This window comes from Protomyctophum bolini (assembly GCF_963924005.1).
Source record: "Protomyctophum bolini genome assembly, chromosome: 5".
In the NCBI taxonomy this organism is placed as follows: domain Eukaryota; kingdom Metazoa; phylum Chordata; class Actinopteri; order Myctophiformes; family Myctophidae; genus Protomyctophum; species Protomyctophum bolini.
This window is the reverse complement of record NC_137866.1, coordinates 24,494,827-24,522,241: the sequence shown is the minus strand read 5'-3', so window position 1 is coordinate 24,522,241 and position 27,415 is coordinate 24,494,827. Positions and strand designations below refer to the sequence as shown.

Here is a 27,415-nt window from a genome sequence, read left to right as displayed (position 1 = left end):
AGATATTCGTTTGATCTGTCAAGTTTTGGTTATCACTGAGAAACAAGTGGAAAAAACTGAGTGCACTGAATCTTTATCCCAGTAAAATTGCCTAGCAGGCAAACAATTTTAAATGTTTCATTTGTCATTGTTGGACAGAATATGTGTGTTCTATCATTACCATGTAATTTGATGGCTAAACTTCCAACTTGAGTATTAACAGTATTTGGCCCTAGGAAGTCATTAAAGACTTGTGTCGAGAATTGTTGCAAAATATGTTGATATGATAATATAAAACTCATGCAACCTAACAATGCAAAGTACCGTAATATTGCTGCACCTCTGCAACTTTGAAATTTCTTAATTTGTCACGTCTTGGTGTTTAGTGTAGTAGTGACACTCAGGTCTGGAATTGAATCATTTGGGATCTTGTTTTGAGTTAAAGGTCTCCATTGTTACTTGTGAACACTGTTCATTTTGATATGTGGTTGATATAATCCTATGTCAAATTGTCAATAAATAGTTTAAGAAACTGCTTTGCCTTTTTTCCCAAGACAACCACCACTGATTGGCAGCTACATTCATGATATGCTTTCAACCAATCACCGCTATCAAAACCCGAAATGGGCGTGCTCAGCTTGTTCGGCAAGCAGGCGAGTAGCAGTTGCAGAGCAGACACACAGTGTTGTTTGTTCACCAGCTAGGTCGGTCTGGCTAACTGAAAACAAGGTAAGCGCCGCCGGCTACCAGCCTAAATTATGAAATATTTTCATCTTTCGACATCGGAGTGCCTTAGTAGTGTCCAGAGAATAGGCTGCATATCGTCGCGGGTGAATGAAAAACAATTATTAAAGAGAACTTGGGATTTGCTAACATTAGCCACCACAGCTAATCAAATATGGCGACTGACTGCGCAGCCAACAGCAAACTGCCGTGACGCAGTAAGAAGAGGCGGGTTTAACTTTGAATACAGCCCTTGACGGTCTGAGTCGTCTGGCCACATGTTGGTTTAGCTTTAGTGGCTGTTCTGTTCTCTTAAAGACTTAAAATATTATATTAGTATAAAATTGTACTCTCGATGTAGATCATTGCATGCCGTTACAATATTAAGTGCTGCGTTTGACCCAGACTAACTTACCTCAGTTGTAGTGTGTGTGTATTTGCATTAAAGTTGTCTGCTTTACTTGATCAGACACACTCACACACATCCATCCGATGTTTGTTAGTTGTGCTTGAATATTTACATTTGCATATTGGGCAGTACAATATTGTGAGACAATACTTGCGGGCAGTCTTAAATAAATTGTTAGGCGTTGATGTTAAAGCTCCACCTGCAATAATTGCGACCCTAAGTTGTAGATTACTATGAAAACCTGCAAAACACGCCAGTCGGTCCGTCGGCCACGCCTCCATATAAGGATGTCAGAACATCACACCTCGTGACATCACGCCTTGTGACACGCTCCATATATGGCCGCCTCCATATATGGTTGTCAGTCCATCACGCCTCGTGACACGCTCTGTGTCATATGGCAGTCAACATATATGGCAGTCTATATATGAAGATCATGGCATGGAGAAGACGGGATGATCACCTACATCTCAGAGCCATAGAGTAAGGGCCGATTCATACTCCTATTTTACCGCTGTTTCGGCGCTGTAGTGCGGCTCGTCAGAATTTAATTTTCAGTAGCACCGAAGAGAAGACTTTAGGACGGTACCCCCCCCCCCCCCCCCCCCCCGAACCTCAAATGACATCACATTGTAGGCTCTACAGCGCCGAACCGAATTTTATTCGGCTCTAAAATAGTATGAATCGGCCCTTAGACAGAGTTACAATACAACTCTGTTCACTTCATGGGGCCAGTCCAATTGCGGCTCTTCTACATAGACTTCTATTGGTGAATAGGGACACCGGAAGTTTACGGAATGCATTAGAGTCTGAGCTCGTGCAGTACATGAACCACTAGCCCCTCTCGGAACCCCCTGGGTCAGCTCATTCTTTGGTGGACCCAAAATTCTCATCGGTTTCCGTTGTATCCTATAGCTCTTATATGCTTTGTTTGAAACGGGATCACAATCACTCAAACGCCGCAGAGATGACGTTTCCGACGGTATTTATGTCTGCGTTCCATAATTTGCATGAGGAAACAAACTTCTGAACAGGGACCCAATGGGTCCACGAAAGAATGAGCTGACCCAGGGGGTTCCGAGAGGACTAATGAACCACGTGACTGGGCTGTTTTCTGCCCCCTCAATGTCGCAACTCTGTCTCTATACTCTATGGCTCTGCTACATCTGCATATATGGAGCCAGCCAGCAAATCTACATCTGACCTCACTGACACCAGATTAACACACGCATTTATTGACAAATTAGGATGTAATTCACGCCAGCATTTTTCCCAGTTGAGCTCTTATTTTGAAAAGCCACATTTCCAGACTTCCGGAAGTGAGCATAAACTAGTAAATGAAATGGGTCCCGTTCGACTGTTGTTTACAAGATGGATCTATACCGGGGAACTGGAGGGCTCCACATCATCGGCTCTGTGCCATCAAAGAAACGTATTGACCAAAAATGCCATCTGGGACAAGGAATAGGAGATGCAGGCGATTGAAAGAAACAGATAGAATGGATTATTATGGTGATGACGATCTAAGATGGGCGACCCAGCTAGCTACCCGATGCTAACTTAAGTAGCACTGTGGCTTGATCGATCAAAAGCGCTATAAAAGCTATAATGCTGCGCTTAACACCATTGCCTTAAATAATAGGCTTTAATTGACCTAGATCTATGGCAATGGCGGTATAAGTGTTTAACTCCTGCTTCTCAACTGTGCCGTATTAAGAAGTTCTGTTGTTTCAGCGCGACCTCATCCTTTAGGGTGAGGTCCTTTAGGGCGACCTCATCCTTTAGTTTAGGGTGAGGTCGCTTCTCGCCCTCAGGGCGTCTTACTGGTATGGTTAGACTTTAGAGCTCACACAGGTTGAGTGTCACTGGTCCAGTTCTTCTAGAAGTTCTCCTCCTTCACTTTGCCAGGATATTGGGCATTTATTTTTTGCACTGACAGATTAGTCTTCGTCTGGTTCCCAGGCTAACACTATGGACCAGAGCTAGCCTGTGCTTATTCATAAACACAGACAGCTGTCAGCTTACATATCTCTGCTGTCGGGAAGAAACCACTTAACTCCAGAATGTTAAATTTTTTGGGGGTCACGGTGGCACAGTCTGTAGTGCTGTTGCCTCACAGCTAGAAGGTCCTGGGGTCGATTCCCGCTGGGGGCGTATTCTCTCCTCTGTGTCATCAGTGCCCAAGGTGGGGTTGGCAAAAGAGCCTTTCTGTGTGGTGTTTGCATGTTCTCGCCGTGTCCCCTAGGGTAGGTACCCTCACAAAAAACAAGCAGTAATCCTGGTCTCTAAACTACCTCCCCCTGGCCAACCGGGGCGCCTGATGGAGGGCAAAGGAGCTGATCAGAATAACGCGTTCCTTTCCTTCCACGCGCTATGTCCGGCCAACGATATAATATAAGCTTCTGTACGATTTGTAAATATAACTCGTAGCCTTTGCGCTCAACAGACGGGGACCACCAATCTGTCAGCCAAACAATCACTTGTGGATTTTAAATTCAAAATGTAACGGACTGGGAACCCCTTCTGTTCCAGCCACTGATTGTTTACTCATTAGGATCCTATAACCATTAACCCATTTTGGGCGTGAACCCCTTTTGGTGTTGGCATTATGCTATTATGCTTTAGCTATTGAAAAATAGCAGATCTACAAGTTCATAGCGCGCCACCGAGTGGCGCGCTACGAGCTTGTAGGTCTGCTATTTTAGAAAAATCGAAGAACCACCGTCACAGAAACATAGCTTTTTCAGAAAACTGCCAGGATGTAGAAGACGTTTTTAGAATCTGATCTCGGGTCAGAATGGGTTTTAATAAAAACACGACGCCTTCATGAATACCCCTTTTCAATTGCCTTGCCAGATTTCGTCATGAACAGAATACGGATCCACGTGCTGCCGTCGAGTCGGGGTCGCGTGACCCAGACCGCTCGCCCCCAGGAGCCCCAGGCCTGCGCCTTCACCCAGCGGCCCTGCCCTCAGCCTCGGCTCGACGCCCTGGACTTCTGCATCAAGCACATACTGGAGGACAAGAACGCCCCCTATAAACAATGCAGCTATGTCTCCACCAAGAACGGCAAGCGCTGCCCCAGCGCCGCTCCGAAGGTGGAGAAGAAAGACGGGTATGTGTGGAAAAGTGGAAACGTTCTAAAATGCCTCGACAACGAGGATCTGCAGAAAGAAAATCAAAAAAAAAAAAAATCCCACAACATTGTAGATTTCCGCAAGGCCTGGTTAGCAGTTGATTCTTCTTTGAAATCTTCAAATGCTGTCACAGGGCTTAAAGTTCTCAGTCCTGAGTATCTCATAGGGGTCATTTAATGAGATCAGTGCAGATGTGCAAAAAAAATATTTTCAGTCTTGGGATTTGTTTTGGCTTTAACCCAGTTTACAGTGAGGCAAAACCATGGTATCTTTAACCCATTTTGCGCGGGAACCCCTTTTGGTGTTAGCATTATGTTATGCTTTAGCTATTGAAAAATAGCAGATCTACAAGCTCATAGCGCGCCACCGAGTGGCGCACTACGAGCTTGTAGGTCTACTATTTTTGAAAAATCGAAGAACCACTGACACAGAAACGTAGCTTTTTCAGAAAACTGTCAGGATGTAGACGACATTTTTTAAATCTCAGGTCAGAAAGGGTTAAAAATGTACCTAACAAACATACATTTATGGTGCTCCCTAGGGGTTCTGCGTTCGGTGGAGACTGACATAGAAACATAGCTTTTTCAGAAAACTGTCAGGATGTAGAAGACATTTCTAGAATCTGATCTCGGGTCAGAATGCGTTAAGCCCTGCTGTCAAGTAGAAATGTCCTTTTATGTGTTCACTCAGACTCAGATTTTAGGAGTCAGGAAGTATCTTTACCTACTGTACGCTGTCTCTTTTTCATCCACCACTATTCTAATGGCTTCCTCTGTTCATCAGGGTGACATTCTGTGCAGAGCACGCTCGGAGGAATGCCATGGCTCTCCGTGCTCAGATGAGAAAGGCATCTGCTGGTCCGTCCCCTGAAACACTGCTGTCTCAGCTCAGTGGATACAACCGATCGGAAACGCAGGGTCTCGACGGAAGCCGGAGTGAAGCAAGCCGCACTCTGGGTAAGTGTGATGCACTTTGTAGTCACCACTAGTTTAATTTAAATTCTGTGAATCTTTTTTTTTTTTTAATAACGAACGATATAGGGTTTGTGATTGTCGCTGTTCTTGGGATTGTGATGTGTTGCCTGGCATGGCATGATACCCGCTGAGAGCTGCAATCAGGTTCCGTGTTCCGGGCTAGTGTCGTTCACTGATTGGAGACTGGAGATGACGTGGGCTTTATTTGTTATGCTGATTGGCTGAAGAGGTTGTCTGTCAACGCTGTAGTCTTCACTCGCATTCATGGAAATGCAATTTCAAGGGAAGTGATTACCAAGTGTTGATTTCGTCGACTAAAACTGTGACGAACAATGTTTTTTTCACTGACAAACTAAATGAAAACTAAGACATGATGACTAAAACTTAGACTAAATATATTGACAATTTCGTCAACAAATAAAAATTAGACTAAAATGTTAGGAAGGGACTAGTCGACAAGAGATCCAGTATAAGTCATTTTACACAGCTTGTAAATTTGCTATTTTCAGCAAGTGTAAAATCAGCCATTACGACGGCATCATTTTAGTCTACTAAATCAACTATAGATTTAGTCGACTAAAATATTATGATATTTAGTTGACTGAAACTAAACAAACACTAAAACATTCCAGGTGACTAAAATGTGACTAAAACAATATTTACTGTCAAAAACAACATCTCAATCAAAGTGGATTGAGCGATTCGTAAAATTGACTCATTCTGAGATCTAAAGGTCTTTGACTAATGACTAATGGGATTCTCACGGCCCTCTACCATATTGCTCAATGTTGTGGGAAAACTGCACAGAACTGCCAAAACTTGCTAAACATGGCGGAATACGTACGCGTTGAAAACAATAAGGGCATGACCCCTAATAATTGTACTGGCCTAACTCCACTGTCCACATGCAAACAACGTTTTTGTCAGCCTGGCTGTTGTGTTGAGAGCTGAGAGGCACATGTTGGCGAGGACATTTAATATCATGGATGGATGAGAAAAGCATTGGATTGGAGGACCGTCTGAATTTGGGTTGTTGCGTTTAATTGGGGATTAACAAATGCCGGGATTAACTAAAGGGTCCCCACCTTTGTTAATCCCTCACGTGATATTTGGTTTGAGCTTTTAGGGCCAACCCCGTTTAATAGGATAACCAATATCCACTTCTAGTGTGAAGTACTGTCCATGATTTACGGTTGGTGTGTGTGTGTGTGTGTGTGGAGGGGATGCACACTCAGATTAGACAAAACCAACGGACCGACATGCAGAAACAGCGGTCGGATATGTGGTCGGACATGCGCTGCTCCTGTGCTCACGGTTAGGGTTTGAGGTAGGTTGTCGGGTCTTCTAACGGCAGTCGGACCAATAGTATGTCTGACCCTTTCCCCTTGTGGAGGTGCATGGTGGCCTGGTGGCTGTATGACTTCTGCCCCGAATTGTCATTGTCTCAGTCTGGCCATGCCCAAGATTTCTTTAAAAAAATATATATACTCACAGTTTGTGGTGATGTGTGTACATTTCATTCTGTTTAGACGAGGACAGTTGGAGTGAGGAGGAGCAGGTTCCCCTAGTGCTGGACCAGACATGGAGGGGCGATCCTGACAGTGAGCCCGACAGTGTCGACAGTGATCACGAAGATCCACTCAAGTAATGTCTCACCCAATTGTTTGTCTTTGTTTGTTCTTTGTCTCGATAATTAGATTTCAATCGCTCTAACCTAAACGTTTGGTCAGCGTTTATCATTACATCCAATTGATTATTTATGTTGTTCAGCACTGGCCATGACTGTGTTTTGAACGGGCAACATTTTATTCTGTCCAAGTGTCTATTCTATTGAATCTATCGGGGTGACGGTGAATCAATTTGTGGAACATCAGTCAAGGAGTTCTTTAATCGGGCCATTACTTCACGAGATCCTCAAATGCTCTATTTCCTTGAGCAAACTTAAAATGATACTTTTTGCCCACAGTGTGACTGTGACTATACCTTTCTTGCCACTACAGACATGCAGGAGTTTACACGGCCGAAGAAGTGGCTCTGATCACCCGGGAGAAACTGATTAGGCTACAGTCCCTCTACATCGACCAGTTCAAACGGCTGCAGCACCTGCTGAAGGAGAAGAAGCGCAGATATCTACACAGTCGCAAGGTGGAGCACGAGACACTGGGTACGGATGGAGAATATCACACTGTTCAGACGTCGCGCTGAATTGTATTTGGCTGATTTAACTTCCCATTAGGTACATGTTTATATGTGGAGCGAGGAATATTTTATTGTTGCCAATTACTTTCATACAAGGAATTTGCTTTGGTGCATGTCGTAATGGCAGCACAGCATTAAACGGTTAATGCTGTGCTGCATAAATGTACACATACAGAGAACGAAAGAGTAAAAGCGGCCATGTCTTTCCAGCACCCCAGAGCTCCTATTTTGTCCTTTTTTATAATGTATGCTCTGTGTGTGTGTGTGTGCGTGTTACTTACAGGGCCAAGTCTGCTGACGGGACCTGAGGGATTGTCCATGAAAGAGCGTGAGAACCTGAAGAAGCTCAAAGCTCTGCGGCGGTACCGGCGGCGGTACGGTGCGGAGGCCCTGTTGCACAGGCAGCTCAGGGAGAGGAGGCTGGCCGCCACAGAAGGAGCTCTCCAGGTGTGTCTCCTTAGCTTTTAGCCTTGGCATTTGGTCACTTACAATGGATTTCTTTTTTGCTAGCTAGTAATTACTCACCCCTCTAAACCTGTGCTCACACAGGCAGAGATAAAATAAAACAACTGGGAGTCATTCATATCAAATTATATTCATATGGGGGGGGGGGGGGGGGGGGCTGCACATCAGCAGTTGACTGGCCTAAGTAGCCTACCCGCTGCGCTGCTATAATATTATATCGCATCGCAACATAATGTTATAGCGATGACCTAAATGGCGTTATATTAACACTTAGAATGTGCCAGAGGTTTTCAAAATAATGGTGCTAGTAGTGCCACCAGATATGTCAGATTTTACTCTGAAAGGTTCCCCACCAAAACCAGGGGGCATAATCTTTCATTCTTACCTCACAATTTACAATTTAGGCATTTAGCAGACGCTCTTAATCCAGAGCGATTTACATTAAGCAAGAACAAAAGCATGGGAATACATCATATAAAATCATTTATCATGAAACATGCGTAAGCTAAGAAAGTAACAGTGGAATATCTATATAATTAAACTATACATATAAACTATACATATATACTATGCTATACATATGTACTATGGCGTGCTATGACTATATACAATGCAATTCTAGTGCTGTCTACATAACATGCTATAAGTCTGTATCAAATGCTATCCAAGTCTACATAAATGCTATCTAAGGGGGTAGGGTAAGTGCTATGGGCCATGATGGAGTCTGAAAACGTGGGTTTTCAGACTACGGTGGAAGATTGGGAGTGATGCTGCAGTTCTGACTGCAATGGGAAGTGCATTCCACAGTTTTGGAGCCAGAAGGGAGAGTTTGGGACGTGTGGAGCGTTGTCCCGGCGTTTTTAGTGAGGGTACTTCCAGCTTCCCTGCGTTGGCTGATCTGAGTGTGCGGGAGGGTTTGTAGGATTCAATCATACTTGCAAGATATGGGGGAGCCATACCTTTGGTTGCTTTGAATGCCAGCATCAGAGTTTTGTATTCTGTGCGGGCAGCGACCGGGAGCCAGTGGAGGGAGCGGAGCAGGGGGGAGACATGTGAGAATTTTGGCTGGTTGAAGACCAAGCGAGCTGCGGCATTTTGGATCAGCTGGAGAGGCTTAAGTGCACATGCTGGTAGGCCAGTAAGGAGGGAGTTACAATAGTCGAGTTTTGACAAGACTGTTGTCTGGATTAGGAGCTGGGCTGATTCCTGGGTGAGGAACGGTCTAATTCGTCGTATGTTATAGAGTGTGAACCTACAGGATCGAGTGACAGCTGTGATGTGAGCTTTGAACGAGAGCTGACTGTCCAGGACAACACCAAGATTCCTGGCTGTTGGGACAGACGGGAATCTTGTCAAGCGCTGGTCAAGCTAAAGTCTCTCTAGAAGCGTTAATATTCCAAACGAGAGGCATGCTGAAGTCGGGAAATAAATGAAGACCGAACATCTGGTCAAAACCCTAGATTAGGAGATACGAGCCATTCTTTTCAAGCCGCAAACAAGGATGTGAACGGCAGTGCACATGCGTGAATCAACAAGGAGTACATTGCAGAAGGAGAGGCCAACAAAAAAACATTAAAAAAAATAAATATATATATATATCATTTTTTTATATTGATAACATATATACACAATCAAAGCATTTCTTTTTTGGGATTTTATGCTGTGCCCAACATGACCATGTAAACTAACACATAATGTCATTTTACTAAACGACATGCTTTCAAGAATGTTTTTGAAAACATTTGAAATGGACGATGCAGTACCCGAAAATGTATTCCATTTGATCAACGCACCACACATCCTTTTTCCCGAGGCGACTCGTGCACATGCTGTGAATACTTTCGTTACCACAAGGAAATACTTTTGTTTTGTTGTCACTTGTCAGCCGCGGGATAATGTATGGCTGGGTGGTCATTGTTTATATATAAAGTCTGTGATTTTATCTATCAACAATGACCACCCAACCAATACATTATCCCTTACATAAGTGTCTTCCTCTGGGGTTTTTTAACACACTGCTGCTATAATAATAATGGATTTTTATTTATAATGCACTTTACATTCCATGGAATCTCAAAGTGCTACAATAGCAATGAATAAAAGAAGAAACATCACAAGATTGAAATGATTTTGTTCCTATTCAAAGCGAAATACAGGGTATGCATGTGACATCATGATTATACCCGGACGTGGTACAGGAAGTTCGGGAACAACCTACTGGGTGGCAAAAAAACTACACAGCCCATTATGTCCAAACAAAAGTCCTATCTAATTGCATTCAACAACCTTAAACTCACTTTGCCACTCAGTTTGTGCCTGTGCATAAACTCTATTGGCTACATGGCACTGTTAATATTGTGCAGAGCTTGCCCGTAAACCCACTGGTTATTGTTACTTGGTCGGAGATTTCTCCAGCCACCACAATTGGAATAAAACAAGAATGACAAGCATACAGCCAAACAACATACTGTACATACAACATACAGATACAACATACATACAAGCGTTTCCCCTTGTTCATCTGTCCCCCTTTTCTGCGGCATTACAGACTAGACTAGAGTGGATGAGGAGCGACGGGTCCGCCCCCCGCTATTCACTTCAATGGAAGTCATGGGGGCTTGGTTGAGACTTCTGCGCACCGTTTCAGAGTATGGGGTCAGTCTCCCATTGGGTTAGGCTGCGTTTCAGAGCATGGGGTCAGACTCGGCCAGCCAATCGGGACTGGGTCGTGCAAAGGTCCTCCTAGGCAACAGCAGCGATCATAAGCCAGGTTTAACCTGGCAAAAAAAAACGTTTTTCAGGTGCCCTCGTATTGATATTTAATGTATCCAATTCTTAATTTAATATTGGCTCCACTAAAAAGTAATCTCTGGTACAGTATAGTGAATCTGCATAATCTTTTGTTTCTTTTTTCTCAAAATATGATTTTTCAGATTTCTTTTTTTGTTAACTCAGCATAAACAACCAGAAGGAGGCAGAACAAGGTAGAAGGAGCCTGTTGGTTGGTCAATAGTCTCTCAAGACAGACTGGCTGACAGGAAATGGAGGAGAGAGATGGGGGGGGGGGGTGATATGCAGTAAAGGCCGTCGGGATTGGGAGTCGAACCCGCGGCACACTGCCAGAATTGGACTACCGGCCAAGGTGCCTGGACCACTGAGCCCAGGCTAGGCACTAGTGTGACATGTCAGTCAGATGGATTTATTGAAAACTCCAATGTTTTGAATAAAACGCCATTGCATGCACTATGGCTATGATTACAACACTATTGCATTGCGATACACATTCACATGGGGAAGAATGTCGAAAAAGAAAAGAGTGATGAATACCAGAAGGCTCGCTAGCTAACTTCATATGATGATTTTCCCATATCCAGCGTGGCTAACATGCCAAACCATCTCGCCGATGTGGCCGATCTATTAAATATTTCAAACAAAGAAGTCCTCCACGTCTCCTGTCATGTCTCCTTGTTCCGCACGAGAAAGGTTGAAAGTAGGAATGAAAAAGTGTCGCGCAGCGGTAGTTGTGGAGCCCGAGTGAAATAGTAAGAGAGTGGCGACACTAGCGTTGACTCCCATTGTAACAATTAATTGGAATGTGTAAGTACTCGTTCTATCTCAATGGGATAGTTCCATTGTTTGGAACTATAGCCCATAGGCACCCGCTTTGTGGCGAGATCAAAGAGTGTCGCCACTCTCTTACTATTCCACTCGGGAGTGGAGCAAGGCGGAAAAGTAATGCCTTTTCCGGTTGACACCAATTCTATTTAACATTGCCCCCAGTGGCAAATTTCGAGGAACAGGGGTCGCTGTTTTCCCGAATATTTGCCGATGGGATTCTCAGATTGACTGACATTAAGTGCAGTCTTGATTGTATAGTGCTTTGTAAATCCTAGTTGCGTATGGTAATTTACGTTTAACCTTTTTTGTTCTTGTGATTTTTCTAGCCATATGCAAGGACGGTGTATGAGAAATGCATTTCCTTCGTAGAAGGCACCCGATGCACAAACCCATGCCTGCCTATGACTCGACACTGCATCTCACGTATCCTTTTTTCCATCATGTGTACAGTAGTTTGAATAAGCCCACTGTATTGTGAACTTGGTCCATTTTCACGCCAGTCATAACGAAAATGTTTTCTTGGTGCCCCTTGCATAGCAATTGGAAATGGTGCTATGCACCATTTACTGTTTATATACTGTATAGTATATGTATTGCCATAATCTCTTTCCACAGTTGGATTTCAAGCTGTAATTGAAAGTGAGATAATGTATTCATTTAAAGTTGCCTTGCCTAACATTTTCTCCTGAATCTTGTTCCACATGGCCCTGATCATGACTGACAACTTGCAGTTGTTGGATTCAAACGGAGCTCATTTGTGCTTCTTCCACAGTTCCAAAAGGCTGTTTATATATAGTTTTTTATTGTTGCAGTAATTTTGTCAGGTGAAACCTGACATGAATTAGTCAAATGTAATGACTACTTTGGCTCCTAGTCGGGACCTAGTCCTAATTGGCTGCCGAGTCGCTGACACACGCTGCTGTCATGTATTGGTTACTCAAGTCACATGACCGGGTAACAGGAGGCAGGTAACAGAAATCTTTAAACACCCAATGTTATGTAACGTAATGTTATGATTGAGACAGGCCGGGTGAGAGGAGCGTTCGTTACTAAATAATGAAACCAGCGCTTCTTTCACCTGACAAATATCACTGTGATTATTTCTTGTTTTCCTGTTTTTTTTTGTGCTTCATATGAGCCTCATATAATTTTGTATAGACTTGCCTCCATCTGCACTACATTCTATGCCACAAAGTGGTTCTGTCTGCATCAGTTTTCAGAACTAAATAGTTGTTGTCAGTATTTAATTTGTCATTACTGCCAAGTTAGTTGGAAACTGATTAGTTCAGAAAACAGTGTTACACTAAGATCCTTCTGCAAGATCCTTCTTAATAGCCATGCTTAAACGGTAAGTACTAATTCATTGTACAAAACCGTTCAGGCATAACATTTGTACAGGCAAGCTTTTTGCAAATAAACAATAAGTCTTACGTCTTGCTGTAATTACACAAAGTGTATTTGTATGGGGATAATTGCAGTTCTTGGAAAAATAGCGATTATTTGTGTAACTGTTCTCTTTCTTTTTTTCTAATCATACAATTCTATTCTCGTGATTCTCCATTGTTTTGGGTGGATGGAAGCTGTTTCTCATCAGTGTTGTTTTCGTCGACTAAAACGAAGACGAAAAATGTTCGTTAACTACCTTTTTTCACTGATTAAAACGAAATAAAAACGAATCTATGATGACTAAAACTAAGACTAAATATACTGACAATTTCGTCAACAAATTAAAACTAGACTAAAATGTTAGGAAGGGACTAGTGGACAAGAGATCCAGTTTTATGCTGGGTTGCATGCTGAAAATAGCAGATATACAATCTCACAACGTGTCGCGCTGCGACGCATTTCAGCATGCAACCAAAGTGTAAAATTCATTACAACGACATCAAGGCCTGTCAAAACGCATTTTAGTCGACTAAATCAACTGTAGATTTAGTTGACTAAAATCGTATGACATTTAGTCGACTAAAACTAGACTAAACACTAGAACATTCCAGGTGACTAAAACTAAACTAAGCTAAAATAGAAATTTGCTGCCAAAAACAACACTGTTTCTCACGCAAGTCTGAAGTATTCTGCTCTGAAGTATTCTGCTACTGGAACTATCATTGTCCTTGACACAAAAAAAAATGTTACGCAAGACATCTACCAGGACAGTAATCAAGTGCTTTTCAAGATGTGTCCGGGGCTGAAGGACGTCCCGTGCGACCGCACCGTGCACATGGGCCAGTCCGAAGAGCCCCGCTGTCCGCTTCACCTCCCGCTGCCTCCCCCCATGTACCAGCCCGAGCAGGAACCTCCGCCACAGGAACAACTCACCCTGGCGGCCAAAGACATGTACCTGAGTGCAGCAGAGCTTCAGCCCACGGAGAGCCTTCCTCTAGAGTTCAGTGATGTATGTCAGAAATGCTTTTCTACTTTCTTCACATAAAGTTGTGCTTAACCCATTTAGACCGGAGTTAAAAAACATTCACTTTTTTTTTATATATATTTTTATCCCACGATTTTGTAACCCATGTTTCACCCCTGTGTCAATCATCTAATGTGATCCTGGGCTCTACACACCCTCCACCAACCTAGTCCCCATATATGGGGGACAAGGGGAGAGCAACGGACTTGAACTCATGCTTCCTTCATGCCTGAGTGTCCAAGTTGCTCCTTTACACCTGACAGGGGGGAGTTTTCCTGGTTGGACGTAGCACGTGGAAGGAGCACGTTATTCCAACCAGTTCCTCCATCAGGCGCCCCGGCTGGCCAGGGGGAGGGAGTTTAGTGACCAGGATTACTGCATGTTTTTTGTGAGGGTACCTACCCTAGGGGACACGGGGAGAACATGCAAACTCCACACAGAAAGGCCCTCTGCCACTCGGTGGCGCGCTATGAGCTTGTAGATCTGCTATTTTTCAATAGCTAAAGTATAACCAAAATGGGTTCCCGCCCCAAAATGGGTTAATACAGTTGTCACTTTGTTGTGTGATTTGTGGATCATGGACTAGCCATGAAATTTTCATGGCATGCGTTTTATTTCATGACAATTTCCAGCTGTTTTGATAATGCCTTCCTTCTCTACAACAAATAAACGGTGCACTGATATTCCTCTTATAGTGGTTTCATGTATTGAATAACTACGTGACTGTAGCACCCACACTATCTACTGTATGTTTGGTCATAGACCTAGATGCAGGGATCAGAAACCAAAAGTATTGAAGAGTATAAAGTGGCAACAGTGAATTCACGTTACAGACTCCCCTATCCCTCTGATGTCTTTTAGGACTTGGATGTTGAAGGGGACGGCATGCAGGGCCCTCCGTCCCCCTTACAGTTTGACACTGCCCTGGCCCTGGAGGACCACACCATCAGAGCCATCGCAGAGGACCCCATGGACATCTTGACTGGAGAGGACCCAGACCTGGACGGTGCCATTATGGATGACCAGGTAAAACTCTCCAGTATGGACCCGTTTGTTTTTAAATGTTCCTCTGCACCTTTTCTACAATGCTACAAATGCTCAGTGTTCATTTAACACCAACGGTCAATTAAAGGGATAGTTCCGAATTTCCGAACTTAAGCTGCATGAAATACTTACCATTAATATAGTGGTTGCACTTGTTGCAACTGTTGAAATTGTTGCAACTGTTGCAATTGTTGCAACTGTTGCAATTGTTGCAATTGTTGCAATTGTTGGTGGTGCTATAACAGGCCAATGTGAGGGTGGGATATATTCCTCAGCCTAGTAGGAAAGTCTGTGAAAGATTTCACGTAAATTGCACGCTGCGTTCATGATTTGAGGCTTTTTGTTCAAAACGGGCCAATCCTGCAAACTTTGAAAGCCAATGTTGGCCAATTAGGATGGAATATGAAATATCGGACAGACCCCGGCTTGAACACATGACTATAGAGATGGTGTGTACCGATTTGCGGGATTTTTGGACAGAATCTGGAGGAGTAATATAAATAAATTGTGTCTTGGTGTCGCTATAACAGGCCGTTCTGGAATATTTGGGGCAGAGGTTCATCGTTGGCATCCAGGGAGAGTTTGTGCAAAATTCACTTTTAATGTGTGGTCCCGGTGCCCCCCACAAAATGACCGGAACTACTTTAATATTCACCAAAACCAGAGCAGAACTCCCACCATGGGACTTGGGCAATAAATGAATACAGTTGCAACCACTATATTAATGGCAAGTATTTCATACAACTTAATAAAACGTATGCATATTTTATTGTTTATTTGTGTTTTTTGACCAACTCATATAACTTATTTTGTGTAATTCTTTTAAACTTTTTGTCTGTTGGGTTTGATTCCTGCATACAGAGCAATGGGCGAGGGAAATGTATGCATTCCCTTATTTCACGTAATTCTTTTGTCTGTTGGGTTTGACAATGGATGATGACAATGGTTTTCTCTCGTCTAGGTTGTGTCTGAGGTTGTAGGAGTAGACGACGGCGCCACTGACGGTTCATTTGAAGACATCAACACGGCTGCAGTTGATTCTACTAGATGAGAACAGTCTTTCAAGATGCTCACTTTCCACAAAGACTGATATTGAGTTGACCAATCTAATGTTGGAATTGATTAAGTCGTCATACTCCATCCAAGGCTTTTTAAACTATAGTTGATACTGTTGTTTTTATTCCTGGATTCCAGTTCCGTTTGTCATCTTGGGTCTTTCTTGTCTGTTTAATGTTTCTCTTGGTGTCTGTCTGTGTTCATATTTACTTGCCTTAAAATAATTAGGCTATACCGGGGCACATGTAATTTTTCTGAACATGAAGTTTAAATGTGTCCAGCTTTGCGCACAAGAGCTTGTTAATTTTCAGTAAACCATCCACAAACCATTTTGAGATTTGTTTGATTTATTATTTGTATTTATTTGAAAAATGTCTTTGATTATATTCGTCCAGATGGGACATATAAATTGGAGAAAACATTTGTACGATTTGCTGTAAATCCGTGCAGATTTTATTGTATACCAAGTTATTTTAGAGCACAGAATAATGCATTTAGAATATTTAGATTTCTGAAACCCGCAATCATGGAAAAGTTTTAAGTATATATGGTGAAGTTATGTTTGGCAACATGGGACACAATCTCCTGTAAAAAAAATGGGGCGGGTAATGTGATTTCATGCAATGACATCACTTTTCCTCATTCAACCCAAACACCAAACGCTGGCGAGAGAGAGTGGCTGCCGCAAAGGACTAGTCGCCGCAAGAAGAGGAAAATGTGTGTTAACGCGTTATTCGGTCAAATAGTATAAGTTTAGTCTTTTATTTATTTTTAATTAGCGATGTCTGAAGACAATTATCGTTGGCTAACCAAATGAGGTGAGTTTTCTTAGACGTGGAAAAAGCCATTTCGTGTCCTGTAATGTTAGCATAACGTTACTCGTTTCAGATGGGGAGAGATTTGTTGGAATGCCGACAGTGAGCGGTTTATTTTTTCACAGGGGAATGGTAAACGTATATACATTCCCCAAGAGCTTGATGGCAAATATGTATATTATAACTGTTGTTTGTCTATTTATTTGCATTTGTGGAGAATTCGACGTGTATCCAAGGCGGAACAGCATGCTGGGGGGTGGGTGGGGGGGATTTTTCGGTAGGCTTGGAGGGCCTACCCCAAAGACAAATTTGCATCTTGTAAACACAAGTCATGCTGCTATAGTTATTTTGGCCGGACATGTATCTGGGGCAAAATTCACATGGCCTAAGCAGCTAAGCTCGACTCGACATGAATTTGTGAAAATCTGAAGAAAGGGAACGGAGGCAGTGCTCAGTAGTCGCATCCACATATCACTTTGTGATGGGGGAAACATAGGAAATAATACATACCGGTAGGTAAACTTGTAAAAAATGTCTTTATAGCCTACTTGTGCAGTGAACATGGTGTCTACATTTATTGTAGCCTACTTGATGTACAGTATGTACTATTAACTTGCAATCAGTTTAATGTAATTTATATGCTCAGATTGAAAATTGAAATTGACAAAAGTGACATTACAACTCCAACAAAGCAAATGATTGCATGTTTGATTTATTTTTGAATTAAAGAATAACGAGTCAGACACCTGATTCTGCTTAGCCTAGCCCCTCTCGGAACCCCGTGGGTCAGCCCAATCGATTCGTGCCGAACCGGGCTACTGGGTCTCCAAAATGTCAGAAACTTCAGTACCATTGGGTTCTGCTTGTACTTAGCCTATTCAGGTGAAGGTAACGCATCAGATTGGTAGTCTACTTCAATTAAACTATAGTTTAATCCTATAGTAGTACAAGGAATATAGTAGGCCCTCTACAGAAATTCGGTGTCATTCTGAATTAAATTCACCGATTTTATTGGCAATAAAACAAATTACACCACTTACAAATTGTACTTATTAGTTATACAAAGAACTAGAGTCTAGTGATTTTAAAAGTTGATGTCATGTCACTGACATTTGTTGTTTGCTATTTCCTTCTCTTGTACTTTAATACTATATAGCCTATATTGTATCATGTGAAATATACAGTGCAGTGTGCAACTGTGCATCGAATCCCTTAGTTTCTTTTCACTGGGAGATTGAAGTGAATAGGTGCGAACTAAGTGGTAGGTGCCTGAGAAATGTAATGTTTTTGTCAAACTGATAAACTTCTAGCAGACTTCGAACATTTGCTTTAGTGATTCAATGTATTCAGTGTTTAAAGCATGATAAGACACATTCACATTACAAGTTTGTACATCCAAACCTCAGATTTCCAAAACTGACCAGTCTACCATGGAGATGAGCGAAGAAATGCATTAATATTGAAAATAAAGGCCTCTAGCTTATTCAGTTGATTGGTTGAATTTTTTTACATTTATTTTGTTGATGGATGCCACTTGATATGACCCGTTTGTGATATTGTACGGGACATGGCATTCGGAATGTATTTTCATGAGAACTAGATTTCATATTCTTTCAACATATTTTGATCCATAATGCAGTGGTTCCCAAACCTTTTCATGTCAAGGACCCCCAACATGACCCCATTAGAAAAGATATGCCAGGGACCCCCATGAGAGAAGATTTTAAGTTTTAACAGCAGTGATTTTCAACTAGGACCCCTCAGTTTGACATGCATTTAGGCTACATTGCATGCAAATACAATGCCATTTAATGGCATTTCTATCTCTGGTACCCTCAATTTGAATTTATATTGTAAAATCAATGTTAATTTGATTTGAGAGTGTACAAATGGAACCAAATGGATTTGGTTAGGGTCCATTTGGTTACCTACATTGGTTACCTACATTGTTGATCGGTTTGGGTATGTGTGTGTGTGTGTGTGTGTGTGTGTGTGTGTGTGTGTAAAAATTGTAAAATCAATGTTAATTTAACTCTGAGAGTGTACAAATGGAAACAAATGGATTTGGTTAGGGTCCATTTGGCTACCTACATTGGTTACCTACATTGTTGATCGATGTTTGTGTGTGTGTGTGTGTGTGTGTGTGTGTGTGTGTGTGTGTGTGTGTGCTCACCTGCGTGGATGTGATCATGTACCTATACATCTGTGTTAGAGTGCTAAGGCTGGGCCTTGAGCCGAGTTGAAGTAGGGCTGGGTAATATGGACAAATAACTCCATATCAATATTGTGACGATAATATACCAGTTAGACGCCCTGAGGGCGAGAAGCGCATCCGCCTGGGTGACGGGAGACTGCTGGGCGGGGGTCAGATCAACATACAGTATGTACATATATGGAGGGTGTCTTGAGTGTACAGGGTTTGATGTTGGTCGGATCAACATTATGGAATGTCAGAACAGGTCAGCTCTAGCTCATGTCCATAGCTCTAATGCGTTGCATTTAGATCTATGTTACTCTCAACTTCCGCCGCTCGCATGAATGACCAGCCTCTCGTCTTTAGTGTAAATAAAAAGAAGTGGAAGCACTCTGAGCCCCCCACCACACGTATAAACGCTACTTTTTGGCGAGAAAGGGATTTTCTTTTCACTGGAGGAAATATATTCTCTATGAGGCAATTCTCTGGGCAATGTCGGTAGAAGGCGCAGTGGAGTAACTAAAAGTATTTTTTTCCCGGTGGAAACGAAATCCTCTTTTGCCCAAAAAGTACCGTTTATACGTGTGGTGGGGGGGCTCAGAGTGCTCCCACTAAGGAAAGTAGGCTTTCTAATGACACAACCCGCCTTTGTTTTGGTGAGTAGCAAAAACGTTCTTTTTATTTACGCTAAAGTAGTTGACAGTAACAGCTCTGAATGCAATGCATTAGAGCTATGGACCAGAGCTAGGTCAGCTTCATATATGGAGATCTAAGGGTGGCATCGGGGGCAGTGTCTTGAGTGTACAGGTTTGATGAGGTCTGGCCATATATGGAGCGTGTCTTGAGTGTACAGTGTACACTCAAGACACACTATAGGGTTTGATGAGGTCAGATCAACATATGGAATGTCAGAACAGGTCAGCTCCATATATAGAGATCTAAGGGTTTGAGGTCAGATGTAGAGTTGCTGGCCGGCTCCATATATCTCTGATCTAGGTGATGATCCAGTCTTCTCCATGTATCCAGGGTTTGATGAAGTCTGTGTCGTGATCTTCATATATGGAGAAGGCCATATATGGAGAAGTGATGTCACGAGGCATGATGGACTGAGTGATAACCATATAGGACGTGACAGTGACACGACTTCGGACAGACATGTTTTGCAAGTTTTCATAGTAATCTGCGACGGTCGCAAAACACAGCTAAAGCATTTCCACGGGTCCCCAGCCAAAAACGTTGAGAACTCCTGGACTAGTATGGCACTACTAGCCCCATATGGAACCTCTCTATGGAGAATAACATGGGTCATCTTAAAATTGTCTATATATAAGCATATATATATAATATAAGCATTGTGGTCCAAAAATAAACAAACTGCCCCGGCGATATTGTCGGGGAGGTGTCTCTGTAATGTATCGTTGATGACAGTCAGTCACTCATATTACAGTCTGTTTCTAGCGAAAATATAACTAATTCAGCAGCAGTAACATTAGCGTTTTCTCACAGTCAGTAGATTACTAGATTCTTCATATCCATATGAGTGAAACGGCCGGGAGGATTTGCTTATTTTTCTATCTATATGAAGCGATCTAAAATCCCCCTATGGGCAATTACAATGCAAATAAAAAGTACGTGAACCCGTGGACTTAGCGCCCTCTACCGATATTGACGTCAGACTTCAGCGCTCTATACTGTAGCTCCGAGATGAGGTTCCACCCTCTTAGCCTATCGGCAGCGTTCAGAACCGATGAACATTTTGTTTTGTATTTTATTTATTTTTTACCGCACAAGAACATCTAAGTGACAGGTTGAAACAAGCGCTTAAATTGCCTATTTAGTCAGCTGGTTCCATGTTTTTCAGGAAGTTGTGGCCACAGACACAGAGGCAACATTACTGCCTCTCCTGGTCAGATTGAATAGGACTTTTATGCATGAACATGCAGGCTACAGGGGTACAGGCTTTAGTTACGACATGTTGCGCATGTTCAACCACATGTCCCACCGTTGTTTCCGCATGTCCGACCTTTGCTGTGTCGGATCTACGTGTGCATCCCGGCTACAGTATAGCGGAGGGAGAGGTTCCATTATGGGGCTATGTCACTATACTAGCACATAACATAGCATATACTGTACATTCTTTATCATTATGGTGCTGTGCCTCATGTACTGCACCTGCTGCTGTCTTTTTCTTAACCTGCATCTTATGTCTGACCTCATGTACATAACCTGGTACTTTTTATTTGCTATGCTATAATTGATATATAAATGTATTTTATTTTTATTATTTATTTTCTTTCCATGCTCGCTCGCTCTCTCTGCACTCCCCCCTCCCCCTCCTGAAAACTACAAATGATGGAGCTTGCACAAAAAATAATTTCAACCTCTTTTTTTTCTTTTTTTTTTACAAGTGTAGACCTGTGATGTGACAATATAGTTGAGTTCAGGTTCTGATTCAATATCTAATTTTATATCACAATATCGATTATATCGATATAATATCGCTATATTGGTTATACTAATGGAATATAACATGTTCCACTATGCCACGTCCAACCAGGGAAACTCCTTCCTACCTGTCAGGTGAAAAGAAGCAGCTTGGACTCCTCATGCATAGTTAGTTAGTTAGTGTTATAACAAGTAAGACGCGCAAACGCGGGAAGCGAACGCAGCTCGTACATATTTGGGTTTTGGACGTATAGCTGCTTTGGGGACTCCTTATATGTTTTTTTTAAGTTAAGTTTTTTTTTTTAAGTTAAGTTTTTGACCTGGCCCCTTTTGTGCCCATATATGGAGCTGAGTGATTTGTTTGTGATTGATGCAACACACTCCATATTTGGGTAACAGCGGGACAGACACACACACACACACACACACACACACACACACACACACACACACAGACAGACAGACAGACAGACAGACAGACAGACAGACAGACATGATCTGCTAGGTCTCATAGTAAGTGCTCACTGCGTTCGCAACTATTTGGAATACTAGAATTTTGCTGCCGCTTTGCGGCCACTCATCCCAGATAGTTACGTTGCCGCGCACTATGGGAAGAAGGAAATTGCCTGCATGGCTATTCCTGTGTGTGTGTGGCGTGGCGAGAGAGAGAGAGAGACAGAGATTGTGGTTTCCAGGCGTGCGTGTGTGTGCACGCCAGGCGTGCGTGCAGGCGTGTGTATGTGTACTCGGCAGTTGGCTGTCAGGCGAAAATAGCCAAAGCGATCCGTGTAATCGTAATATTTAGGCACGAACCAAGTACTGACAAAGAACAATGTTGATGTAACTAAGGGATTCGCTGAGTCAGTGATATTTTAAATACAGAGATTTAGAAGGAATAAGCAAAATCGTGAGGCTCCAATTCCTCTCCTTCCTCGTTTCTCTTCTCCTGCGTGAGATCAGATTCTGAGACTGTGAAAGCTAGTGTGGGCCTGATGTGGGCCTATTAGAAGACAGGGCAGTGTTGCCAGGTTTGCGAATTGTAAGCGAGTTGTGGTGTGTGTAAGTAGCGTGGTTTAAAGGCCTTGTTTCTGGGTCTGTTGGGGCAACAGCATAGGCAACAGTGGTTAGTGTTCCGTGTAGGGAAGGCTCGGGGGTGTGGGTGATTGGGGCGATAATGTTTGTAGTAAACAAATGCATTGCCGGCGTGAGTGTGGAAGGGAGGCATTATTGGTGGCAGTGCAAAGACCATTGTTTGGCGGGTGGTGTTCAGTGTTGGTGAGGGGCGACATAGGAGGAGATAGCGTTGCAACACTGCGAAGGGTAGGTGTGTGACGTCACTGCCGTGTGAGTGTGTGTGGGTGTAGTGTGTAAGATGGTGTTGTGGGTGTTGCAACAGCGACGTAGCTGTTGTGGCTTTGGGTTTCTTTTGGGTACAACTTATTGGGTACAACTTCTCTAATGTATAATAGATAGTTGTTCATATTTCACATTGTAAACTGTAAATAATAATACTATGAAATAAACATTATGAAATGAAATGTGAAATATGAACAACTATATTCCAAATAGTTATAACAGTTAGTTGCTGCGAGCATGAGGTCTAGCCAACACCAACTTGGGATTCCTGGATCGCTGCCCTCCACAATTTCCTATGCATAGAAGGAAGTATATGAGGCCAGTCCGTTGCTCTCCCCAGGTTGGCAGAGGGAGTGTATAGAGCCCAGGATTACATTAGATAATTGACAATGGGTGAAAAAACGGGTGTACAAAATTGTGGGATAAAAATTTAAAGTAAAAAAATAATAACAGTATCGCTATATTGCCCAGCAAGCCCTAAGTTGAAGTTTAGTGAAGGCTCTGTCCCAGTGCAGCTTTGTGACTGCATAGTGCAATACACAAGCTGTTCAGCATTACATCACGTAAAGCAGAGAGCCAGTGACTTATTCAAGTGTAATGGGCAGTATAAGTGCTCACTCACCCCTTTCGCCTCTCTAATTGTTCACAGATGTTCTGCACGCCTTTGTGCGCTACAACATCTCGCTGCAAACACAGCCTCATATAGACACTGCATATACAGTCTGAAGACTTTCATAATGAAAGTAAAAAAGCATGCCAGGGATTACTTAATTGTAAGTACTTAAAGTTGATGCCATTTACAAAATCAGTATTAGTTCCCACTTCCCCGAGGACTGGGTACCAAGCCACCATTGTTTTAGAACAATGCCACATAAACCCTTGGGACAGTTCCACTGCCATAATATGGGATAACTGGAGCAAAAAAAACCTTTTGGCATAAACTACTGGCAGACAGTCAAGGTCAGCCGTTCTATCACGACTAGATTCTCCTGGCCTTATTTCACCACCATACTGTAAGGAAAGAGTAATTGGACAATAATTTGGTCAGTGTGACATCTCTCAGAAGTACAGTACACAGACAGTTCAGAGGCAGATAGTCTCCTGCTGTCTTTAACCCATTCTGAACGGGAACCCATTTTGGTGTTAGCACTATGTTATGCTTTAGCTATTGAAAAATAGCAGATCTACAAGCTCATAGCGCGCCACCGAGTGGCGTGCTACAAGCTTGTAGGTCTGCTATTTTTGAAAAATCGAAGAACGACTGACATTTTTAGAATCTGATCTCAGGTCAGAATGGGTTCATCAGACCAGTGTGTGTCCAGTGGAAACCGCGTATGAATCTGATCTCAGGTCAGAATGGGTTAACCCATTCTGGGCGGGGACCCCTTTTGGTGTTCCAACCCTTCTGGACGCTGGGAACCCCTCTTGGGGTTCTGTACAGTATGTACAGTATTACAAAAAATTACAAAAAATGGATGCTGCTATATAAATATTTGAAGTTTTTCCAGAAAACGTATAGGTCAGCATTTAGAAGGCTTTTTTAGAATCGGCTTCAGTCAAAAATGGGTTAACCCATTCTGGGCCGGGAACCACCTTTTGGTGTTAGCATTATGTTATACTTTAGCTATTGAAAAATAGCAGATCTACAACCTCATACGAGCTTGTAGGTCTGCTATTTTTGAAAAACCCCCGTGAAAATATTTATTTCAGAAAACTAGGAGGATTTAGAAAGATTTTCTTTTTAAATTTCGAGGTTGCAGGGCCAAAATGGATTAAGCCAATCTCACATGCATCCGTCCCGTGGATTGGCCTCCCCTCTGCGTCAATGCTCCGGCCAGGCCACAGTGCTTTGAAGATAGGCTAAGGTTTGTGGGTTGGTTGGGGTGTCTGACTGGGACCTGTTTCCTTATCAGTTATCGGGTTCAGCCCCTTCATCCCTTCACTGCCGTCTGATGTGCATGCAGGTTTATACCTACCGTTACCATGGTTATATACAGCGAACCCGGGCACTAAATGGAGCTGATATTAGCATGCAGAAATATTCTGTCCAATACTCTAAGTCTAAGGAGCTGGGAAGATACGGCAGAACATCACCATGATCACTAGTAGTACTGCGCTTTAAACACACACACGCACGCGCACGCACACACACACACACACACACACACACACACACACACACACACACACACACACACACACACACACACACACACACACACACACACACACGGACTTGCACGCTGCAGACATATGGATGAAAGGAATTATCTCTGCCTGTGTTCGTTGTTCTCCCCATGGCCCCTGTGTTGTTTCTCTTTGTTCTTTAAATCCATATGTATAATATAACTGACATTTGGCATGCCCATGTCATGCCAATATACAGGTGAAACGTTTCCAAACATTTTCAAAAAGGAAAATACTAGATCTGCAACTTAAGCCCCCGTGTTGCATCAGGAGCCTATATTAGACTGTCTTATTCTGTTGAATTATTATTATGGCGCCCTTTTGGTGTTTTAACTAAGCATTGTGTTATACTTTAGCTGTTGAAAAATAGCAGATCTACAAGCTCATAGCTTGTAGGTCTGCTATTTTTGAAAAATCGTGAAAATACGGCGCAAATCTTTGAATAGGCCTATATATTATTGTTTCAGAAGACTTCTTTTTCAGGCCTAAATGGGTTTAAGTGGTCGCGTTGCATGAAAATAAGTATCTAGATCAACTCGTGTCTAAAACTAAAACAAGTTACCACCATTGCCCTTACCATGTTGGTTCTCTTTGCATAATTAAAGCGTGTTACTCCATAGAATATGGCCTGTTATTATGATTTGTATGATTAAATTGGTTTAAGGAATTCCAATGTGTGAGTGTCAAGAGTGTGGAGCTATATACCGCCAAGTGCCGAGGACTCATTCAGGAATACACCCAGCAGAGGAATCTCTGCTCACACAAACATTGGAGTTGGCAAAACACTGCGTTAGCTGCAGCTGTAACAAACATTCAATTCATCAGTCCAGGCCAGGGAAAATATGGCTTGGAATGTAGCTTTAATCAATTCAAGCAAGCCGGTTCACTACCATGCCCTGTTTGGCCAAGAAAGGGAGTATAAATGGCTATAATTTTCTTTTGGATGGATCATAGCAAAGCAGTTTTAATAGGTAGGTTTACTGTTATGAACATTTTCAACGGAGAACTGGAGCAATTAAGCTCATTTATAGATGGAAGAATATATCTATATTTAGGCCGTCCTCCTCCCTTTGTGTGTACTGAGCGTTGCTTTGTGTTGCCCCAAGACTTTATTTTGACGTGTCCTAAAATAACGTTGTTATTGGGGGCCCCGGGCGGGCTGCAGCGTGCATGCAATGCACCCACCCGGCACCCACCCACGCCTGTTCAATCCATAAAGCACTGCTCCTACAGACCTACAAGGTGCTTGTGTCCCTTTTTGAGTGGCGCAACCACTCCAAGGAACAGCAAAGTCCGTGTTGTTCACCTATGTATGTGACGTTCACCTATGTGACTAATATGTATGAGCACGAGTATGACTATTTAGTACCAGTAGGGGCGCTGTTCTGCCAAACAGAGAGAGAGAGATAGTGCTGTACTGTTGCCTGCTAATGAGAGAGAGAGTGAGGTGGAGGGGGGGGGGGGGGGGAGAGAGAGAGGGGAGTTGCACCACTCAGTTCACACGGGTTTGATTTTTTTGCGTTAGATCTGACTATGCCCTTGAATGGTTTGTCTCATGGGCATCCGGTTTCAAGCCCCCCCCCCCCCCAACAATGCGACGTGTATAATGCTTTGGAAAACAGTGACATATACCATTTCCTATGGAGATCGTATAGTAGTTGACCACTGCTGCTGTGGGAGAGAAGCGCAGACACGAAGCATCTTTTGGTGTGCTTTACATTTTACACGTAACAGGGTTTAACCCCCATATATGACCTACTTTATCCCATTCTAGGCGGGGACACCCTTTTGGTGTTAGCATTATGCTACGCTTTAGCTATTGAAAAACAGCAGATCTACAAGCTCATAGCGCGCCACCGAGTGTGTGAGCTTGTAGGTCTGCTATTTTTGAAAAATCGACAGACATAGAAACATAGCTTTTCTCAGAAAACTGTCGGGATGTGTAGAAGACGTTTAAAAAAAAATCTGATCTCAGGTCAGAATGGGTTATTATTATAACATCAATGGACTCACCATGAATCTTTATTCAGATCCATAAATAGACGTTCCATTTGGCCAACAGCAGGGGAAAGGATGTGGATGATGAGGAGGAGGAGGGAGAGAGCATGCTTGTTGGCTCGGCCTGAGATGGTATAACTATAAGGTCCTCTGGTCTGACTGGTGCTGACTGGGGCCTGGTGGCCAGATGTGAGCGAGGAGGAGTCCATCATGCCTTGTCAAGTCTCTTAACCCGTTCTGACCTGAGATCAGATTCTAAAAAAATGTCTTCTATTCTATGTCAAGTCGCTCTTCGATCTTTTTCAAAAAATGTTTTTAAATAGCTAAAGCCACGACATGATGCTAACACCCAAAATGGGTTCCCGGCCCAAAATGGGCTAATTTACCTCCTCCTCCACCTTTTCTG

At 42.8% G+C, this 27,415-nt stretch overlaps 2 protein-coding genes across 5 annotated transcripts in view; both read left to right on the top strand.

Annotated features, from left to right (window-relative positions):
• Window positions 1–638: 638 nt before the first annotated feature.
• kansl2 (KAT8 regulatory NSL complex subunit 2) lies at window positions 639–16,344 on the top strand. Of its 2 annotated transcripts, none has more exons than XM_080762753.1 (10): window positions 639–708; window positions 3,968–4,226; window positions 5,032–5,204; window positions 6,752–6,866; window positions 7,223–7,386; window positions 7,705–7,868; window positions 11,831–11,927; window positions 13,646–13,899; window positions 14,776–14,940; window positions 15,920–16,344. In XM_080762753.1, exons 2-10 carry the CDS (start codon window positions 3,976–3,978, stop codon window positions 16,007–16,009), a joined length of 1,473 nt encoding a protein of 490 aa, XP_080618879.1. In that variant the 5' UTR covers window positions 639–708; window positions 3,968–3,975; the 3' UTR covers window positions 16,010–16,344. The 2 variants fall into 2 exon arrangements, with proteins under 2 accessions (XP_080618879.1, XP_080618880.1); XM_080762754.1 differs by having other exon boundaries at window positions 14,776–14,953.
• A 336-nt stretch (window positions 16,345–16,680) lies between these two features.
• Window positions 16,681–27,415, top strand: part of nckap5l (NCK-associated protein 5-like) — a 54,232-nt gene continuing 43,497 nt past the window's right edge. For 2 of the 3 annotated variants that reach the window (XR_013963998.1, XM_080762745.1), the window contains exon 1: window positions 16,681–16,832. The gene's annotated coding sequence lies outside the window, so the exon portion shown is untranslated. Of the gene's footprint in view, window positions 16,833–19,133; window positions 19,210–27,415 lie in introns of all 3 variants that reach the window. The other variant, XM_080762747.1, reaches the window with a different exon arrangement.